Source organism: Rhinichthys klamathensis, unplaced genomic scaffold (assembly GCF_029890125.1).
Source record: "Rhinichthys klamathensis goyatoka isolate OS25496 unplaced genomic scaffold, OSU_Roscu_1.1 h1tg000487l_1, whole genome shotgun sequence".
Classification (NCBI taxonomy): Eukaryota; Metazoa; Chordata; class Actinopteri; order Cypriniformes; family Leuciscidae; genus Rhinichthys; species Rhinichthys klamathensis.
In genome coordinates, this window is record NW_026606974.1 from 928,892 (window position 1) to 948,829 (window position 19,938).

General features: G+C 36.1%; 1 protein-coding gene across 1 annotated transcript; it reads right to left on the reverse strand.

Moving 5' to 3' along the window:
- Positions 1 to 452: 452 nt before the first annotated feature.
- ercc6l2 (excision repair cross-complementation group 6-like 2) lies at positions 453 to 16,827 on the reverse strand. The gene is made up of 17 exons (XM_056237448.1): positions 16,411 to 16,827; positions 16,218 to 16,328; positions 15,415 to 15,608; positions 14,350 to 14,511; positions 13,965 to 14,172; positions 13,611 to 13,868; positions 13,031 to 13,150; positions 11,923 to 11,994; positions 10,960 to 11,105; positions 10,742 to 10,837; positions 9,680 to 9,779; positions 9,328 to 9,480; positions 8,953 to 9,024; positions 7,091 to 7,814; positions 6,074 to 6,228; positions 4,825 to 4,997; positions 453 to 1,399 (listed from the first exon to the last, which is right to left on the reverse strand). Exons 1-17 carry the CDS (start codon positions 16,687 to 16,689, stop codon positions 502 to 504), a joined length of 3,921 nt encoding a protein of 1,306 aa, XP_056093423.1. The 5' UTR covers positions 16,690 to 16,827; the 3' UTR covers positions 453 to 501.
- Positions 16,828 to 19,938: the final 3,111 nt, after the last annotated feature.

The window sequence follows — 19,938 nt, forward strand, 5'->3', positions numbered from 1 at the left end:
CACAAAACATGATTCTGTCATGATCCTGCCTCAAGACTAGAGAAAATCAAGGACACCAGGGCAGAATCATGACAATTTTTATATTTGAATCTTAATAAGTAGCTACATATTAAAATAAAACATTCTATTCCTTTTCCAATTTCCAAAATCTGTAATGAAGCCACCAGTGAACCATCTTTTGTCAATGTTATTTTATTGTATTATTCATTTTTTCCTTTAAGAGTCTTCAAATATCTACATTTTACTTTTATTGGAAAAAAATTAAAATATGTGCCTTCATCAAAACATGAACTTTAATACAATTAAAAAACAAGATCAAATAATAATTCTATAAATTGCCAGGCAATTATACTGAATCCTGAAAAACCAAACAAAATTGTTTTTTTTTTAAAATAAATTCAAGATTTAAAACAAATAAAAACAAATGATCATAAATAAAAAACCTGTCCTTGCAATAAAACATAACATTGTAAATAATCGTAAAAAAGAGCAACCTTAAAACTAGTGTTTCCAGAGAAATTTCTCATTTTTTTTCCAAAGTTGCGAGCTTTCGGTTTTCTCATTACTCCTGGACTTTGCAGAGACACTAACGCTGTTACAGATCTTCTCCACCTCAGTCAGATCTGTGAGTTTGTTAATGCTCTCCACATTCCCCTCATTCAAAATGTCCCAGAAGTCCTTTCCTCTACTTTTTGCTCTTTCTGTGCATGTGGATGTTTTCACATCCCTCGGTTGGTCTACGGTTTTCTTCTTTGACTTGAACAAGTCATTCAGGATGGATGTGTCACCTATAAGGTCTGTGATTTTGGAGGAGCTGCTGGTCTGGGTTGAGCTTGATGCAGCACAATCATCTGTGGAGACTAAAGGTGACCGTGAAGTGTATTTCTTGTTCTTGAAAGGTTGTGAGGAACTAATAATGTTGGTTTTAGTTTCTTCTACTGGTGCACTGGATCTTTGAGAAAGATGCCCAGAACTTGATGATGGGTCTTTGTCTGTGGAGGACATCTTCATTTTGTTGTTTGTGAGGTCTGTACTGCAGTGAACGTGAACCTCAGAGGTTTCTGGTTCACCCATTCTCTTTTTCTTTGACGGTTCTCTTTGATCCTCAACTTCAAGGGTTGGTACCTCAACTTGAGGTTTAAGAGGGGAGTTTCGGTGGGCTCTTTTTGAGGTAGTTCTTTGTCTGGCTGTAGAAGGTGGCGGTGAGGTGGGTGGCTTTGGCTCGACGTCGGGTTTAGGAAAGGTCTTTTCGGTGATGTTCTTGAGTTCAGGGCTCTCCTGGCTGTAGTAGCTTCGCAATCGGCTTAGTCTCTGCTCTGAATCGTTCTTCAGAATGTCTTCTGCAAAGTCTCGCACAGTGTCGAATCCAAAGAACTGAGACATTTCTTCCAACTGCTGTCTGCGAGACAAAATATTATCTTAATGACACAAATCAACTTATCTTAGGCCCTGTTTACATCTGGCATTAAGATGGGATTTGGTCGATCGGATCACAAGTGGACAAGAGAGACATACCCGTTTACAACTGGTGTTTTAATCCATCTCTATTTTCCACTTTCAACCACTTCTGTCCTGGGCCCGTATGTATAAAGCCACTCAGAGTAAAATTTTAGTCTCAAGTCGGTCAAAATTCTAAGAATTACATAATTTTACTCTTATTCCTAAACTTAAGAATAAGTGTGATTCATAAAAGTTCCAAAGTGCTAAGACTTGGTCTCAGCTCCTAAATTATTTAAGAGAGCTGGAGAGGTCTCCTAACCTAGTTAGGAGTAACAAGATGGCAGCAGAGAGGTTAGGCCATGCACTTTTCAACGAAAATATGATGTATTGTAGTTAAATGAGTTGATCAAACAATAAAAAAAAAAAGTTTAATCATCAAGGTATTCTTTTTGTAACTTACCTTTAAAAAGTTTCATAGCAATGAAATTAAAGTAATAATTATATTTTTGGCGACTGGAGAAATGCAGCAGTGCACCTGTGATGATATATTTATTTTAATGGCTGGTGAGCCAAAGACAATTTTTGTAAAGATATTACAATTAAAAAGCTCACAGGAGAAAAAAAAATCATATATTGTCTGCAACATAATCATTTATTAATATTTGATTTTCCTCTCTTGTTTTTTCACCTGTTCATAATTTATTTGTATGACAGCTTAGCTAAAAATTACGTCAATTTGGAATGTTTCATTGTGTTATCACAAATAAACAATTGACTCCAGGCACAACTACACAATACGCCTACAAAATATTGAACACATTTTTAATACTATTTGAATAAAGGGTGAATCTGACAATTTTCCTTCAATACTAAGTTGTGATAATTTTGCACAATGCAAAGCCATTTAAAAAAATACATTTCAATATTAAAGTTTCAGTGTCTTAATTAAATTATTTTATTATAATTACATTAAATAATTGGTGTCATGCTGCTGTGACCTCACCCTTGCAGGCTCACTATTGGCTGATTCAGAGGTTGAGGGCGGCCATTTTGGGTTCACATCATTGTAGTCCTTAGTTTGCAGCACTTAAGTCCCACTTCAGTCAGCACTTAAGAATCAGTCTTATACTTTACTGAAAGTTGCTTTTAGCTGCTTTATAAAAGTCTCCTACTCTTAGAAAAGTCCTACTCTTTACTAAGTATTTTTTTACACTTAAGTCAAAGCTTAAGACTATTCTTAAGATCATTTCTTAGAAGTTTTATACATACGGGCCCTGATTTTTTTGAGGGGAGGGTCTAGGGCAGATAAATCTATGGGCTTTTTTCAAATCTTTCGATCTAATGGATGAAATAAGCTCACGCAATTTACATATGAACACGGCCAGAGATGATGGGAAAACGTACGGAGAGCAGTAGCTTTTGTTTGTGCTCAACCAGAAGATCACGCCGAACGCGGTGAGTGCATGTTAGAAATCAGGAATAGTGAGAGAACATTGTACTTGGTACGTTTTTCGTCTTGGGTCTCCAGTCGACAAAGTTTAAATCCCTTCTGGCTAGCGCACTTCCCATAATATGCATGTATTAGGCCGTAGATATAGGTTACCGATGTGCAGAAAGGCCAGGTATAGTAAGAGTTGTGTTCCTGTATCTATACGAGCTCTAAATACATAGGAAATCGGCCATTGATACGTCACATATGCTCTCTTTTTATGTTGTTTTGTGATGTCAGCGATTATATTTGATTGTATTATGATATGGCGATAATTTAACATGTTATGTGTGTTTGTGTTATGTACGCATCTACGGTGGAAACAAATTTCCTCACGAGGACAAGTAAAAATCTATCTATCTAGGTCAGTAGGAGAGCAGGTGGTCTTTTGGGGCTGTTCGAATGTATTCGACCACAAAGCAAAGCAAAAGTCAAATGCGTTTTCCACTACCTTTGGAAGTGGTCAAAAGTGGACAAGCTCAAAATGATAAATAAGAAAAGAAAAAATCTAGTTTAAAACACATGTGCCAAGTTCTTAAAGATGTACTCTTTGTATTCACGTTGGTTTCATATGGTTTAAAAAAAAAACGCTTTATTAACATCAAGTATTTGAGGAGTGATATTTTATAACCGTGTTATAAAAAGGTCAAATTATCTTTCATATTTTAAGACACACAGTCATGAGGGTCTGCAGGGTCTTCATATGGGGTCCACATATATCATTACCTGTTTTGTTTTGGGATTTTTTTTCTGAATGTTTCTGCAAGTTGGTTAGACCACACAACGTAGGACTTGAAATATTAATAAGCAGTTAACTTAAAAAATTTAGTGTATTATAAAATTCTAAGAGATCGTTTTATACTCCATGCATTGCAAAATACAGGCAGGGAGCAAGTTTATGACAGCCTGTATATTATATCATAAGACCACAGCCCATAAGTTACAGCATAATAAGAACCAGAAGATTTTCTTAATGCTAAAACACGTGACATGAAACACACTCTTAAAGGGATAGTTCACCCCAAAATGAAAATTCTGTCACAATTTACTCGCCCTCATGTTGTTGCAAACCTGTATGACTTTCGTTCATCTGTGTAACATAAAAGATATTTTGAGATTTTTGCGGGGAAATGGAACATTCTTCCAAATATCTTCATTTGTGTTCTGCAGAAGAATGTCATAAAGATTTGGAATGACAAGCAGAGGAGTACATAAATTATGACAGTATTTTTATTATTTTTGGGTGAACTATGCCTTTAAGATGAATTGAACAATGAACCCCATTTTAAAACATAAAACAACAACCCAGAAAATTCAGTGTAAGGGTCTTTAAGGAAAACCACTTAGTAATTTGAAACTGAAAGAGCTCACAAGCTGCTTGTGGCGTAACTTCTAATGGTTGCCACCCTTTGTGGTTTCAAAGCAAAAACTATCTATGAAGCAAGACCCTTAAGTATGTGTCTGAGTGGAGTTGAATCCCATTACAGCAATTCATCAAGAAAAAGACATTTTATATACTAGTGTGTGTGTGTGTTTTCACCATTACATGAGCAAACAGTACATTTGTGCGATTGTACTGAGGAGAAAAGCAGAATAAAGAGGGGGTTTTGCTTATTACTTTGGCCAGACTTGGGAAATGGGTGGGTGAGAGGGCTCCGGGGTGGTCTTCCCTTGCTCCTGCAGCCCCAGGGGCCAGGCGGGGGCAGCACACCATAGCTGTGGGGAGAACTGGCACATGGCCCTGCGCTACCAGGAATTTCCTCTCACTGACTTGCTGTTCTAGTGTTGAGTTTTTAGCCCAATTGACACAATTATTTGCTTTGTGTGGAGATGACGGCTAGTCGGATCTTGTGCGGGGAGAAAAGCGAGGGATTTGAAGCAGAAAATAGTTTTACCTGCACATGCTACTGGGTGTTTCGCCCACTATGACAGTGACATTGTTCTGGCGGTAAGAGGTTTTGATGGTGTGGGTGACCGGATGCTCCATGTGGGGTCTGCCATATGCTAGCGGTGTCTGACCTCCATCGCTGTGATCTGCGAGTAAGGGATCAGATGACTGGGTGGAAGTCTGTTACACAATAAATACAAAGTATGTTAGAATTGGACTTATTTAACAAATCTTTACCCAAAAATCGTGAGTCTAGTACAGAATCTTTTCCCAAATTATTCTTCTTCTTGGTTGATCACCCAAAAATCCTATCTGGAATTTCAAACTTCTTATTAATTATTGTTAAAAAAAATTAAAACCACATAACCGATACGGATAAGTATTATGCTGTGTGCAACGGTGGAAAAATGGTACGTAGTAGATATGTATCTGCAGTGGATTTATACCACAAAATGTATAATTTAAACACCTGAGGACAAACTAGCTGAACTGGCTTTATTTCACAACATCTTAAAGCAAATAACCAACTAATGCTCTGTCTCATGCAGTAGTTCCTGAACTGCAGAACTGAATCTCCTGTGCCACAGCTAAAGAAATTATATTTCACATAAATTGTGATTTTCCACTCTGAATTTAATGTAATGAGATAAAAAGCACCATGAAATAATGCGAAAACAATACATCTTTCAGTTAAACTATCTTGATTCCACTCAAAAAAGAGCCTGTTCTTTTAATAAATCACTCAGAAAAAAAAGTTACTGGTCTCAACCAGTCTGACAAATCTTTCACCAAATGAACGCATCGAATTGGAGCAGTTACTGAATCAACATTTGATTCACTCACTAAACAGAAGTTTTTATATTCAGTCATTTCTGACAGCAAAAGGTTTGTGTAAATAAGTTATTTAAATGACAGCACGTACTTGTGCAACAGTTTTTTTTGTTAATAAATTCTATTTAGAAATTTGATTCACTCACTAAACAGAAGTTTTTATATTCAGTCATTTCTGACAGCAAAAGGTTTGTGTAAATAAGTTATTTAAATGACAGCACGTACTTGTGCAACAGTTTTTTTTGTTAATAAATTCTATTTAGAAATTTAGAAAAATAATATTAATTTATATATATAAAAAAACATCTCTAAAACATTCAAATGTTACCAAGATAGATGCTTTTGATAGTTAGTTGAACTATAATACCACACACAAAAAAGTGTGGCAACTCTTAGTGAGTTCGGTATATAAAACTTGTAGAAACCTCTGATGAATCCAGAATCTGGTTTGCAGGAAGCTGTGAGTGCTTGTTGAGTTCAAACACATCTCGTACGGCAGCACGGCTCAGGCGGTCTTCTGCTCTGCTGGAGCCCACTACCTTCTGATTTGAGTGGGTGTAGCTCACGTGCTGAAGTCCACCTGTCAGAGAAGTCAAAACACTCAAGTAGATTGGAACAAAGAGAATTGGAGCACATTCAAGATGACTTCAATCTTCTCAAAATGTCAAAACTTTTTATTGACTCAGTTCTCTCTATTCATTTCATATACAGAGTCAATAAAAAGTTGACATTTTGAGAAGATTGGTTTCTGAAACACCTAATGGAGAAACCAATCTTCTCAAAATGTCTAACATTTTAATTGACTTTTTATTAACTGTTATTCAGTTATTGTAAATTAATGTTACGTGCACTTTTTATTTATTTTTATTATTTTTATTTGTGTTTGTCCTGGTAAACCCTACGTTTATGGGGACAAAATGTCCCCACAAAGATGGCAATTTTCAAAATCCTTGTCTTTTAGGGACATTATTTTGTCTACATGAGGAAAACAGCTTATGATTAAGGCCTAGAATATACAGTTTGTACAGTATAATAATCATTATGTCTATGGAAAGACCTCATAAAACATGGAAACCCATCATGTGTGTGTGTTGTTTTTCTTAAATGTTTTTTTTTTGTTTTTTTGGTTAAATCTATTTTTGGATTATTTAATTATATATTATGTTTGTGATAATTGGTCAAAAATCAATAAGTTTACACTTTATTTTAAGGTGACAGTTACATTGTCCTTACTCAAAAAAGTACATGTACTTACTATAGAGTTAGGTTATAGGTTAGGGTTTGGTTTAGTTACTTGTAATTATGCATAATTTACGGTTATTACTATAGTAAGTACATGTAGTAACGTGTAACTACTTCATCTTAAAATAAAGTGTTACCATCAATAAAGATACTGAATATACAAGATTATTTTAAATCCAGGTAAATATTCCAAGTTATACCTAACAATGAGTCCAGAGTTCCGGTGTTTCCTTCATCTCTGGATTGGGTTTTGTTAGAGCCTAATGTGTTTCGGCTCTTTATGCCAAAAGACATTTGTGTAGTGTTGTCCTTCCCAGAAGACCATCTGTGAGTTGACTTATTCTCCTGAGGAGAAGGACCCTTCATACATCTCACGCCTTTCTGAGGCACTTCATCTTCTGATGAAGAAAAACTTTCAATATCAACTTCAGATCTTTTATCTGCAAACTTCACCCTTTTGTGAACATGATTCTTGCCACCAGTTGTGCTGTCATTGTTGTGTTTGTGTGATCTTGGTGGAAGGAGCTCAAGGTCTGCTGACACTTCTGATATTCTCTGTGGTTTACCCTCCATCCCTTCCTCGGATTCAATGGACAGATCCAGTGTCTTAGATGCTTGTCCCTTAATCGTGGTGGGTTTTGCATAGTTATCCTCATCCTGACTCTGACTAAAGTCCCCTTCACTGTCAGTCTCCTGCAATCCTCTCTGAGTCATTTGTTTCTGGAGAACACTATACAGGCCCATATTGCCAATACAGGAAGTACCAGCTCCTGTCTGCTCTCCTGTGTGTGTTTCTGAGGGCCTGGAGCAGCAGGGATCTTCATCCTCACTTGCACTGCTGAAGTCCAACACCCCAGCGGTTTTAAGCCCAGAGCCTGCTGATCCACCTGTTCGCTCAGTAGCAGCATCTGCTGACCGGGGATCCTGAGGTAAATCAAGATGGTTCATTAGTTTTATGCAGAAGATGTTTTGTTTAGTTTTTTAACTATCAACATCGCTTTGATTATTTGCATAAAAATATGAAAATTAAGGACACAAACGATTTAGTGAGTTCTTCAAACAGGTGTTATAGTTGTATTTTTGCTTTGAAGGTTTTGATTATTTTTATCTGGAAATTTTGTTCTATTTTATGTTGTGTTTTTTTCACTGTAGGGTAAATAAAAAAAATTGGGCAATTTGCGGGCACCAGTTTCTCTTTTCCATCTTTATTTTTGTATTATTATATCTCAAATTATTTGTATCAAAATTCTGCAACATATGTATATATAAAATATACATATACAGTATATATTTTTCCCACTCTCTCTCTCTCTCTCTCTCTCTCTATATATATATATATATATATATATATATATATAATATTCACAATATGCCAATATACCACAATTGCTTCCTGCATCTGGTATAACATAAAAAAAAGTTGAAAATTGCTTAACTTATTTTGATGAGTTAAGCAATATGTAAAAGCATATGTTGTCATAGCTCATTGATCATATAATTTTTTACAGTGTAGTGATCTAAACTGAATGTGATAAAATAATGGCTGTCAAATAATGACAAGAAAATAAACAAACAAAACAACTGCAATGCTTAGAAAAAACTGAACTCTGCTCTCAACCAAGGAAGCGTCATCCTTTACATAAATTTATATTTCACACCAATCTATATTGAAATGTCTATTACAGTTTCTTAATGGATAACATCTAAAACACATTACATACAACTTTACCACACTTTAATGATAGCGACATCCAGTTTTTAGCAAAAAATTGATTTTAACAAGCCGAGACGTTGCAGTCAGTGCCCATCCTCTTCAGAAAATCAATGTGTGAGGTTCTTTCCAGAAGAACAATTAGATAAGGCCTCTGCTGAGTAAATAAATGTGGTAAAGATAGTATGTTTCTGTGTGGTCTTCACCACTGGGCTTCAGAGGGGGTTGATTACGACCATGTGTTCGCCCGTCATGCCGTGGGAACAGACAAATGATGGGAAAGAAGAGGGGAGGGATGGGTGGGAAAGAGAAACGTTTCAGTCACGGGTCTGTGACAGGGTGGGTACTCACTGGCTCCTCCATCCTCTCGTCCAGAGCTTGAGTTCTGGCCGTCATGATTCCCACCTCCACTTGGCCCTCCCTCTGTAAGCCAAACACGCGATTCCCATCATGTCAATGAGAAGGAATTCATTTCATATAAACAGTTCATTAAAGGCATGTCATTAGGGATATGTATGATCAGCTGGGCCCTTACAGACAGTAAAACTCTGTAGATAGTTTCCACATGCTCGTCAGAACCTCTGAATTACAAGTTCATGATGTGCCCTAAAAATCTAAATTAATTTCACAAGACTAGGGCTGGAAAACTGAACAATATAACATTTATCAAATATATATATAGAACTAAGACACTGGGCTTGGATGCGGATTTTGGACGTTTTTTACCTCCAGGATGCGATGGGTAAGACATGTGCCATCAGTCTGCAGGCGGAAAAGGTTTCGGGTACCAAACAGCTCCCCTGCCTTGCTGTCAGTACCCTGAACCGCCTCAAAGTAGCGTCTAGCATTCTCCTGGCCAATCACTGACAACTGAAGTTGCTGTCAAGCAATAAAGGAGAGAAAAACAAACAGGTCTCAATAAATTTTACATACTTTTAGTGTATTCATATGTAATAGGTAGGTGTAATGATGAGGGAGCTAAAACTAAAAATGCTCACAACCGCAAATTACTGTTAAACTGTATAGGAATGATATCTTCATACACCTTTCCTGAAATGTACATTTTTTATCAACATACCTGTTTGTAAATCTGGCGCAAGTATATGATCTCCTCTACCGTTCCTAAAGAGATGAGTCTAAAAACGGTCACATCCCTGCACTGGCCAATACGATACGCCCTGTAAATTGAAATAGGATTCATACAAGTCTTATTGGGACCTTGATAAATTCCATACAACCTGCAAATGTAAACTACTGTTCAAAAGTTTAGGGTCAGTAAGATTTTTTTTCATGTTTTTGAAAGTAGTCTCTGTAAAACGGTAACATAGTGAATTTATTACAATTTATTTAAAAAAAAAAAAAAACTATTTTAACGCATTTTATTTCTATTGTAAGATTTTGTATTTCAGTCATTAGATTCATTTACATTGTGACTCTGCCTTAGATTTAATCAACTATGCCTTAGATGTAATCAACGCTATCTGTGTCTGTAAAGGTGTGAACCAAATGGCCCATACAGATGTTTGGCCTATAGAAACCGAATGGCCCATACAGGTGTATGGCCCACAGAAACTGATTGGTGTGAATGACAAAGAAACAGCATTGCTAGTAGAGTAGATTGCAGGGTAGATCTATCTCCTGTGGGAGGCCCTAACAGTTTTCTATTGTTTGTAGCCCATTCGTCTTCATGTATAAAGTTCTGTCTCACAGACAGAACTTTGGGTTAAGATTGTTGAAAGCCAACATGCTAATATCGCTGCTGAAAGACTGCTACACTACAAACCTTCAATAAATTCTTCTCCCCACAAGAACTCTGGTTAAGCTTACTTATTTTATGTATTGGAGAAATCTAATACATTGGCGAGCCACCAAAACCACTGCTCGGCCAAATACATCAAAATCTAACACTATTTAATAGTGTGATGATTAAACTGAAAATTCAGCAGCCATTACTCTATTCTTCAGTGTCACATGATCCTTTAGAAATCATTCTAACATGCTGATTTGCAGACTAAAAGTATATTTTTTTAAATTCAAACCTTTGAACATTAGCATTGAAGAATTTTAAGAATGTTTGTCAATATTTAATACTCAAATGCAAATACCTAATCATATGAATATTTCCTTTTTATTTGCTCACCTGTCAATAGCCTGAAGATCATTGGCAGGATTCCATGTTGGATCAAACAAAATGACAACATTCGCTCCGATGAAGTTTAGGCCAAGCCCACCCGCCCTACAAAAGAAGCATGAAGATCAAAATCATTGTAAATCAGACTGTCATGTTGTCATAAATTTTGGGAGATCTTGTAAATAACAGGCATTACGAAACATAATAGCTTTTGGGGCCACACTCACAAAGTAGACACCAGACACAGGTTGACATCTCGAGAGCTGTTGAACTCTCTCACTATCTTAACTCGGTCCTTAGACTTGGTGTTTCCATCCAGTCTGTGGTACTCCAGACCCTCGGCCATACAATAGCTTTCCAGAACATCTAACAGCTGTGAAAGTATAAAGAAAGGATTGTTTAACCTGATTCATATTTAATAAAATTAGGAATGTCAATCAATTAAAATTAATTGCAATTCTATATTTCAATAAAGATTCACAATTATATAAACTGATGAGCCCAAACATTATGACCAGTCAGAGGTGAAGCGAATATCGTTGATCATCTCTTAACAAGGCCACATATTAAAAGGTACAATAGGTACGATTTTTGTAATAATATATCCAAAAATCACTTGCACAGTGTGATATATTTCCTGCAATTGTGTACTTACAATATCCCAAAAGTTCCCAAAGAATTTTTAATTTCAGAGAAATTCCTAGTTTAAATAATGGCTTGACCCTGGTCGTCACCTGTCAATGACTTAATATCCGCGTTATCCCTGGTTTCCGCTTGTACTGCCATAGTAACTATGTTAATAGTAACATAGTAAATATAAATCATTTTGCCAAGTAAAACATGTTCCTGGATCAAAATGATTTGTTGATCCTGGAACAATATTCCTGTCCGAAAATGTAGACCTAACCCTATCCCTACCCCTAAACCTAACCCTACCCCTACCCATAAGTTATCCCTAAAATCAGAGGGAAATGATGGGTGAACACTGATGTAGAAGCACTTAACCCTGGTTGTAAGCCTAATCTTGACAAACTGTAAACTTGTCTCTCAAATATGATTGGTTGATTGAAATGTTGTTTCAGGAACATGTTGCACTTGGTGAAATCACATTCACCATATATATAAACATTTTTAATATACATAGGAAATTTTTTTTAAATAGCATAGCAAACTTTTTATAACCAGCTCACCTTGGTGGAAAGAGAGAAGAGTAGAACTTTGTCTTTCTTCGCGATAAAGTGATTTAGTAGCTTTTGCAGAACCTGAAACAGGAAGAAAAACAGGACACGCTTTTCAAAATGATGATGGGAGCAAAGACAATCTTGCTTATCATAACACGCGAAAACACGCATGCTTTTCATTTAAATTGTAATGAGAAATAACACGTCAGTCAGTGGCCACTGGGTAGAGATTAACAGAGCAGGCTGTGTCTTTTCTTTCTATTGCTGATGTTTCAGAAACCAACGGCCATTCTTGTGAGGATGCCAGTAACTCAGCATCTGCCAATAACAGCACCCTCAAGATGCTCCGGCTAAAGGGAGGGGGAAACCTTTGAAAGGAAGGCCTGAAGAAATGTTAAATACTGTCCTTGTTATTTCTCAAGGAAGTGTATCCACAGCCTCTGAGGGAAGACAGCTCAGGGCCAGTGCTAGCCACAAGAGGGTTTATTAATCTCCATATTGCCAGGGAAAAATCCGGAACGGACTGGAAATGAAGATATCTTGGCGAAGCAAACTTTCTATGCTGTCCGTTTGATGATGTGGGCACCCCTGATTCTAATAACTGTAATATGCAACTCAACATACTTTTACACTCAGGGCTCAACAATGAGGATGGGATATATTTATCTCGTACATTATTTATGTCTTGCCAAATTAAAACAATGTATTCAATATTGTTGTTGGAAATTCTGCTGATGTGTCACCAAGATAATGTGTTGAAAACTGCAAAACAATTAGTAATATTTTCCATCATATGCAGGCCAGCAAAAGTGTGTTTATGAAGTTATAGAGTTAAATTATAATTATGTAATTTTCAGCATTTTGTAGAGAAAAATAATAATTATAATAAACAGAAAGAAAGATTTACGCTTAATGAAAACTAGCAAATATAAAATTGCATTGTTAAAAATAAAAATTGATCATTCTCTTTTGTGGTGTGATGAGTCAATGAAAATGTTGGCTGGGCAAGTAAAGAACTGAAATGAAAAAAAGCCCTAACAGTACTCCAATTTAATATACAATTATTGTGTGAAATAACTCAAAATCTGGTTCTTGATCATTAGGGAAAATGCCTCACCTTCATTTTTCCACTGTACATGGGATCAGACATTGCTTCAAATGCTGCTTGTTTGCACCTTTCTGTGAAATCTGGAAATTTTTTAAAAACTTGCTCGCAAATGGCGGTCACATACTTTTCCTGTGATTGGAAAAATTGCAAAAATATTTACAGAAAGATAAAGGATGATGATAAACACAATCTGTTCTTGATGGACCGAGTCCATTTGAGCCATTCTTAAATACATTCAATCAAACCTCAAATCTGTTTGAACAGACCAGTTGTACTGATATACACTGATAATAATAAGACATGTTTCAAGAGCAGCAGATCAGCATATTAAAATGATTTCTGAAGGATCACGTGACACTGAAGACTGAAGTAATGGCTGCTGAAAATTCAGCATTGCCATCACAGGAATACATTATATTTTAAAATATATTCAAATGGAAAATAGTTATTTAGAATTGTAATCATATTTCACACTATTATTATTTTACTGTATTTCAAAAACATTCCAAATCTTATAGACCCCAAACTTTTGAACGGTACTGTACATGACAACAAACCTTCACTATTCCCACTACACCCAATTACTAACCTGTTTTTTGCTGGTTCCTTCTTTGGACTGCAGTAGTGCAACATGATTTGCAACCTTTCTCAGTATAGCCAGATAACTGAAGTACAGGTTTCTGACCGGCACACCGTCTGCGTTCAGTTTGTAGCAGCACTTCTTCCGTAGACGGCCACTGCCACAGTGACACTTTCCTGAGCTCAGCAACAGCAGGTTCACATCGTCTGTATCCAGCACTGCTCGGTACACCGTCCGCTGGAAGTCTGTGAGTGAGCAATAGACAACCTGGAGAGGGACAAGACCAGAAGAAGTGCAGATCAGAGCATGTACTATGAGATACCATATTAAATCAGTTGGTTTCTTCGACTTGAACTAACTCACTCGATCATCTTTCTTAGGTAGCTGGTCACTGATAATGGCCTTTGTTCTCCTAAGGAACCAGTGTGAGAGTTTTTTGGCAAGTTCCTGAACTGCTTTACGGCCTTCTGCTAGAGCTCTTTTTGTCACAGTGTGCCTCTGCCCCTGCTCAATGGGGTCCGAAAACCTGTTTTTGAAACCTGCCAGAGAACTCAGGCATCCAGGAATGGCCCTATGACACGAAAGTGTTTTAAACAAACAAATGGAGAAATTATCATTATCATGAGGTAGTATAATGGCACAAAAATATACAAACCCCAGTAAACGGTCTACAAAAGCATCCCAGTCAAAATGGAGCTCAAGTACCTCCATCAGGGTTAAAATGAGTGGTGCTTTCTGAGTGTCTCACCAGTCCATAACACACCACAGCTCCTCAAGGTTGTTCTGAAGAACTGTTCCTGTCAGTCCAACCCTCACTTTACATCTCATCTCCTTCATGGCCTGAGTGATCTGGGACCTGTGGTTCTTTATTTTGTGAGCTTCATCAACGATAACGGCAGCCCAATCAATGCTGTACAAAATCAAACATTACATTGTGCAATGTGAAAAAGATGAGTCATCATTAATTGAAAGAAAAGCAGAAAAATAAATATGTTGAAAACTACTATGTTGGCTACAAAATGACCCATTAACTTTGTACAATGAATGTTTAAATATGATAAGAAATAATCATTTTGACAGGTAAACATTTTGAAATATACACAATATAACTGAATACCATGCAAAAGTTTTGGGACAGTAAGATTCTTTTTTATTATTAATCTTTTATTTGGCAAGGACATATTAAAGTGATCCAAAGTGAAGGTAAAATGGTAATGTTACTGTAAATGCGGTTCTTTAGAAGTTTCTATTCATCAAAGAATCCTGAAATTTAAGCGGCACAAGTTTCTTCAACGTTGATACATTATTAATAAGAAATGTTTTCTGAGCACCAAATAAGCATATTAGAATGATTTACCAGGAATAAATTACATTTTTAAATATATTCAAATAGAAAACAATTATTTAAAATTGTAATAGTGTTTTACAATATTACTGTTTTTACTGTACTTTTGTATAAATACACCCTTGATGAGCATAAGAAAACATTTTAAAAGAAATCGGTAACACTTTATTTTATGTCAGTTACATATGTTGCATCTAGTCACTATAGTAATAACTATAAATTATGCATAATTACATGCAACTAACCCTAAACCAAACTAAACCCAAATCCTAACCCTATAGTAAGTACATGTAGTTACTTAATATTAATCAGTACTTAAATGTATATTTACAGTTTAACAATCGACACCTTAAAATATAGTGTAACCGTAAAAAAGATCTTACCGACCCCAAACTTTTGAACAGTTAAGTATATATATATACATAAAACAAAACATAAAACAAACTGGACTCAGTGTGAACAATATACCTGTTAAACTGGTCCAAACAGAGTCTGAGGGTCTCATAAGTAGTAAGAGCAATCTCACATCTTCCTCTCTGCACACGCACCAGTTCTTCATCCTTCCTCACACCATGCACGACCACAACTCTAAAATGACCCCAAGTGTCTAACTCATCTTTCCAGTTGTAGAGGACAGAGAGCGGAGCCACAATGAGGAAAACCTAAACAGAATCAAACAAACAAAAATAGCCTACTACTAAAAGCAGGGTTCTGTCACTTCTGTCTAGTCTATTTGTTGGTTTTGTGACAGAGCCCTGACACTCCTGTTTTGTCTTGTCTGTGTGCCCTGTTTCATGTGCTTTCATGTTGTCATGTTTTGTGTGAACACGTGGCTTATGAGTGTTCTCATTGGCTGCATTCATGTCTCTTGTTTTGTGTTAGCACATGGCTTGTGTTTTGTTTTACTGGCCGTGTGCTTGTGTTTTAGTCATGTTTGGTGTGAGCACATGGCTTGTCATGTATGTTTCCTTGTGTGTCATGTGCCATGCCATTTTGTTACCTGATTATTGGTTAATTTGCCCCACCTGCCTTCCCCCATTACCCTCTTTTGTTTGCTTCCCTATTTATTCTCCTTGTGTTTGCAGTCCTGCACTGGTTCGTCGTCTAAGCTACCCTCATGTTTCCTGTTCCTGCCAAGTCCAGTTCTTGTAAAGTCTTGCTGCCTGTCTTGTCCCCCCCCCCACGGGGTAGTTTTTGTTTTAGTTTATGCATAATAAAAGCCCATCATTTGAGTCCTCGCTACTTTCATCAACCCAAACCCTGACACTTACCTTCTGAACTTGTTCTGATGGCTTCTGTGACAGCAAAAACTGTGGCCTGTTGTTCTCAACGTCTTTCCATGTACCAGTTTTCTGCAAAACTGCAGCTAGGAAGCCGATGACCTAAAAAAAACAAAGGAAAGAGGAACAATGAGCAGTATGTATGTAGTATACATAGTATATATGTAGATATGCGTGCATTTACCTGAACAGTCTTTCCAAGACCCATGTCATCACCCAAGATGCATCCTCTGGATTTGGCATAGTTATGATAGATGAATTGAATGCCCTCTCGCTGATAGTCTCGTAAATATCGATTGATGGTGTATGGAACTTTTACGTCACTTCCTGGCAGCAGAAATGGCTCAGAAGTACCTGGAGGTGTCTGGTTACTGTGGAAAAGAGGCCTCTCATCCTCAAACTGAGGACTAGATGTTCTGGCATTCCAGCCCTTTGTAGATGAGCCTTCCTCCTCCATCTCCATCAAGACAGCGTTCGCATCAATACAGGTGCTAACTAGATAATGGCTTGTTTAGTTGTGACAGGCTTCTCCTTTGGAGCAGCACAAATGATGAAATCATTATGGTGATCAGAGTAGGAGTTGTACGTTTGACCTGCAAAACAGAGGCTGATTGAATAAATAAATTCCATATAAGTCATATTATTTGGATATTGAGAACTTTGCTGAAAGGTTAAAGCTAATGCTAAAAGTATAGATCAGCAAACAATTTTATTCCCCATACAACGACAGTGAATGGGGACTGAGACTGTCACCCCAACACCTTCTTTTGTGAAGAAAGATAAGAGGGAAGAAAGCCATACAGTTTAGGAAGAACATGACATGAGATTCGTGAAGTCTGACACGAATTTTGATTAAATATTTATTTGTTTTAATTTAAAAGTATATTTTGCGAGTTGCGATCACTTTAAGTGCTATTCCTTAAGTCCATTCCGTACACAGTGGAAGTCCGTTTAGTCTTACCGTCATGAATTCATTTTAGTCTCTGAGATGATCATGTATTTCTGGTGCCTGTAATGTCTTGACTGTAAGATAAACAGGTTGTTATTCCTCTGCATGGCCAATGAATTTTGATTTCGTTCTCATCAACTTAGCACCATGCTGCATCCAGCGTCACAACACGACGCAGAGATTCGCGTTTATTTACCTATCTGTGTGTTGAGAGCTGCACTTTCCGGACAAGCGCTTAGAGAGAAACTACATTAAAATAAAATAAAATAAAATAAAATAAAATAAAATAAAATAAAATAAAATAAAATAAAATAAAATTAAATTAAATTAAATTAAATTAAATTAAATTAAATTAAATTAAATTAAATTAAATTAAATTAAATGCCAATACTTGTAATAATTTAAAGACTAAATTAGTAAACTCAGATCAAATAGCCTATAGTATATTTTAGCTCTTAATATTTATACTGTTAATTTTTCTATCTTCACTTGAAGGGGTAATGTTAGCTAACACCAATGCTAACATGTTGTTTTTGTTTAAATAAATCAAATGAAAATAAATATTTATTTATTTAATACTACTATTTATAATAAATACTATGATAAATAATACTATAATAATAATAATTATTATTAATTAATTATAATAATCAGATATGCCTGAGCTATGCAAACTGAGGTTTTATTGTTCTACCTGGTACATAAAACAAAACAAAACAAAACAAAAAATATATAAAAAAAAATATAACAAAGCCAATACTTGTAATAATTTAAAGATTAAATGAATAAACTCAGATCAAATAGCCTATATTTTTGCTCTTAATATTTATACTGTCCATTTTTCTATCTTCAATTGAAGGGGTAGCTTACACCAATGCTAACATGTTGTTTTTGTTTAAATAAATTAAATGAAAATATTTATTTATTTATTTATCTATCTAACTGTGTTTCACAGACTTACCTACATTGGTGCTCAGCCTGGAAAAGTTCCACTCATTTGTTTGACATCCTCCTATGTATTTCTTCTCAGTAGATTATGAGCCTCTTTCCAGGGGAGCCACCAAATCTGCTAATTATGGTCAACGAACGCAGTTAATGGCTTTGCTCAAGGGTGGTCCATATCTCTTTAACACATTCATTCGGACTGACCTCACCATTACCACCCATCTTGGGTGGCTTTTTTTTTTCATGGGGGCAAACAGACCCATGCGCTTCTGTAGAAGAAGAAGTATAGTGTTGTGTTCGACCCAATGCTATGCCTTCTGCTATGTAAACCATCTGTCATGACTGTTTGGGCTTCTTTATAAGAACATCTCCAGCAGCTGCCCTATATTCCCAGCGTTGAGAGAGGATGAACAGAAAGGTCCATTTTTTGTCTTGCAGTGTACCATATCCGAGCGGACAACACAGGCTTCCTCCTCATCTTTAGCTTGGAAAACAATAGCGACAAGCTGTTTCCTTAGGTTTTCATTCAGATATAGGCCCTCTTGATTGTTTCTACCACAAATATCCTCAATCATCCAGGTAAAATGTTTCCTGAGGTATAATGTTCAGATGGAGACACATCAGGCTTTTCCTGAGCAGTAAATGCCCTTAGACTTTCCTACAATAGGCCATAGTGTTGTCGTTTTCAGCTCCAGGCACTTATGTTGTCCCATACGGTAGTGTAAAGGGCATTTTTCATTAGCAGTGTGAGATGGCAGGCAGCAGAGACCACTGAAGTTCCCCCTCACTGCAGATGCTGAATGGGAGATTTGTCCTCTTCTCCCTGCGCTTAGGAAATTCTCCATCTGTGTTTCACAGACTTTCTCCCATGAGTCACTCAAATTTAGAAAGCCAAAACCAATTACTGCTATGCCAAAAATGACAGTTTCAACTTCATAAAATTGATTATGGAAATTTAAAAAAAGGATTTTGTTGATGTTATTGTTTTTATTCATGTATTTGCTTGAAGTTACTAGAATATGTGGAGACCAGATGTTTTTGACACAGACCTATATATGATTATCCTATTGAGAGGGACCCCCTTCCTAAAATAGACAGATATACATAGTTATACATCTCTTTTTTATATAAAACATAAAAACTATGGCTGTCAGTAAAATACATTTTGGTGATGACTTCTTACCAGCATTTAGAATGCTTTAATGTAAGATGTTAAAAGACGTTCTTTATTTATAAATAAATGAAGTAAGTAATAATCAAGGTTACAGGGAAATGAATGAAAGACTGAATGAATAGGGTTCTGGGGTAAATAAAAAAGATAAAAAATAAGGTTCTTTAAGAAATACAAACAAACAAACAAAGAAATTAATTAAAATAAAATAAAAGCGGGTTCTGGGGAAAATGAATGAATGAATGAATGAACGAATGAATGAATGAATGAATGAATGAATGAATGAATGAATGAATGAATGAATGAATGAATGAATGAATGAATGAATGAATGAATGAATGAATGAATGAATGAATGAATAGGGTGCTGGGGTAAAAAATTAAAAATAAAAGAGGGCTCTTGGATAAATTAACCCTTTGATGCGCAAGGATACCCCTTCTAATGCACAACATGGGTCTAAAAAGACCCGTATTCATTTCCTATGTTATTTCATGCATGGCTTGGCATTTTTTTGTTTCACCTTTTGAAATCCCTTTATTTGAGCATTTAATATTTCATGATCTATAAATTTCATGATTTATGAATATTCAAAATATCTTGTTTTCAATTATCACAAATTCATATTTTAATATTTCCTAGGTTTTGTG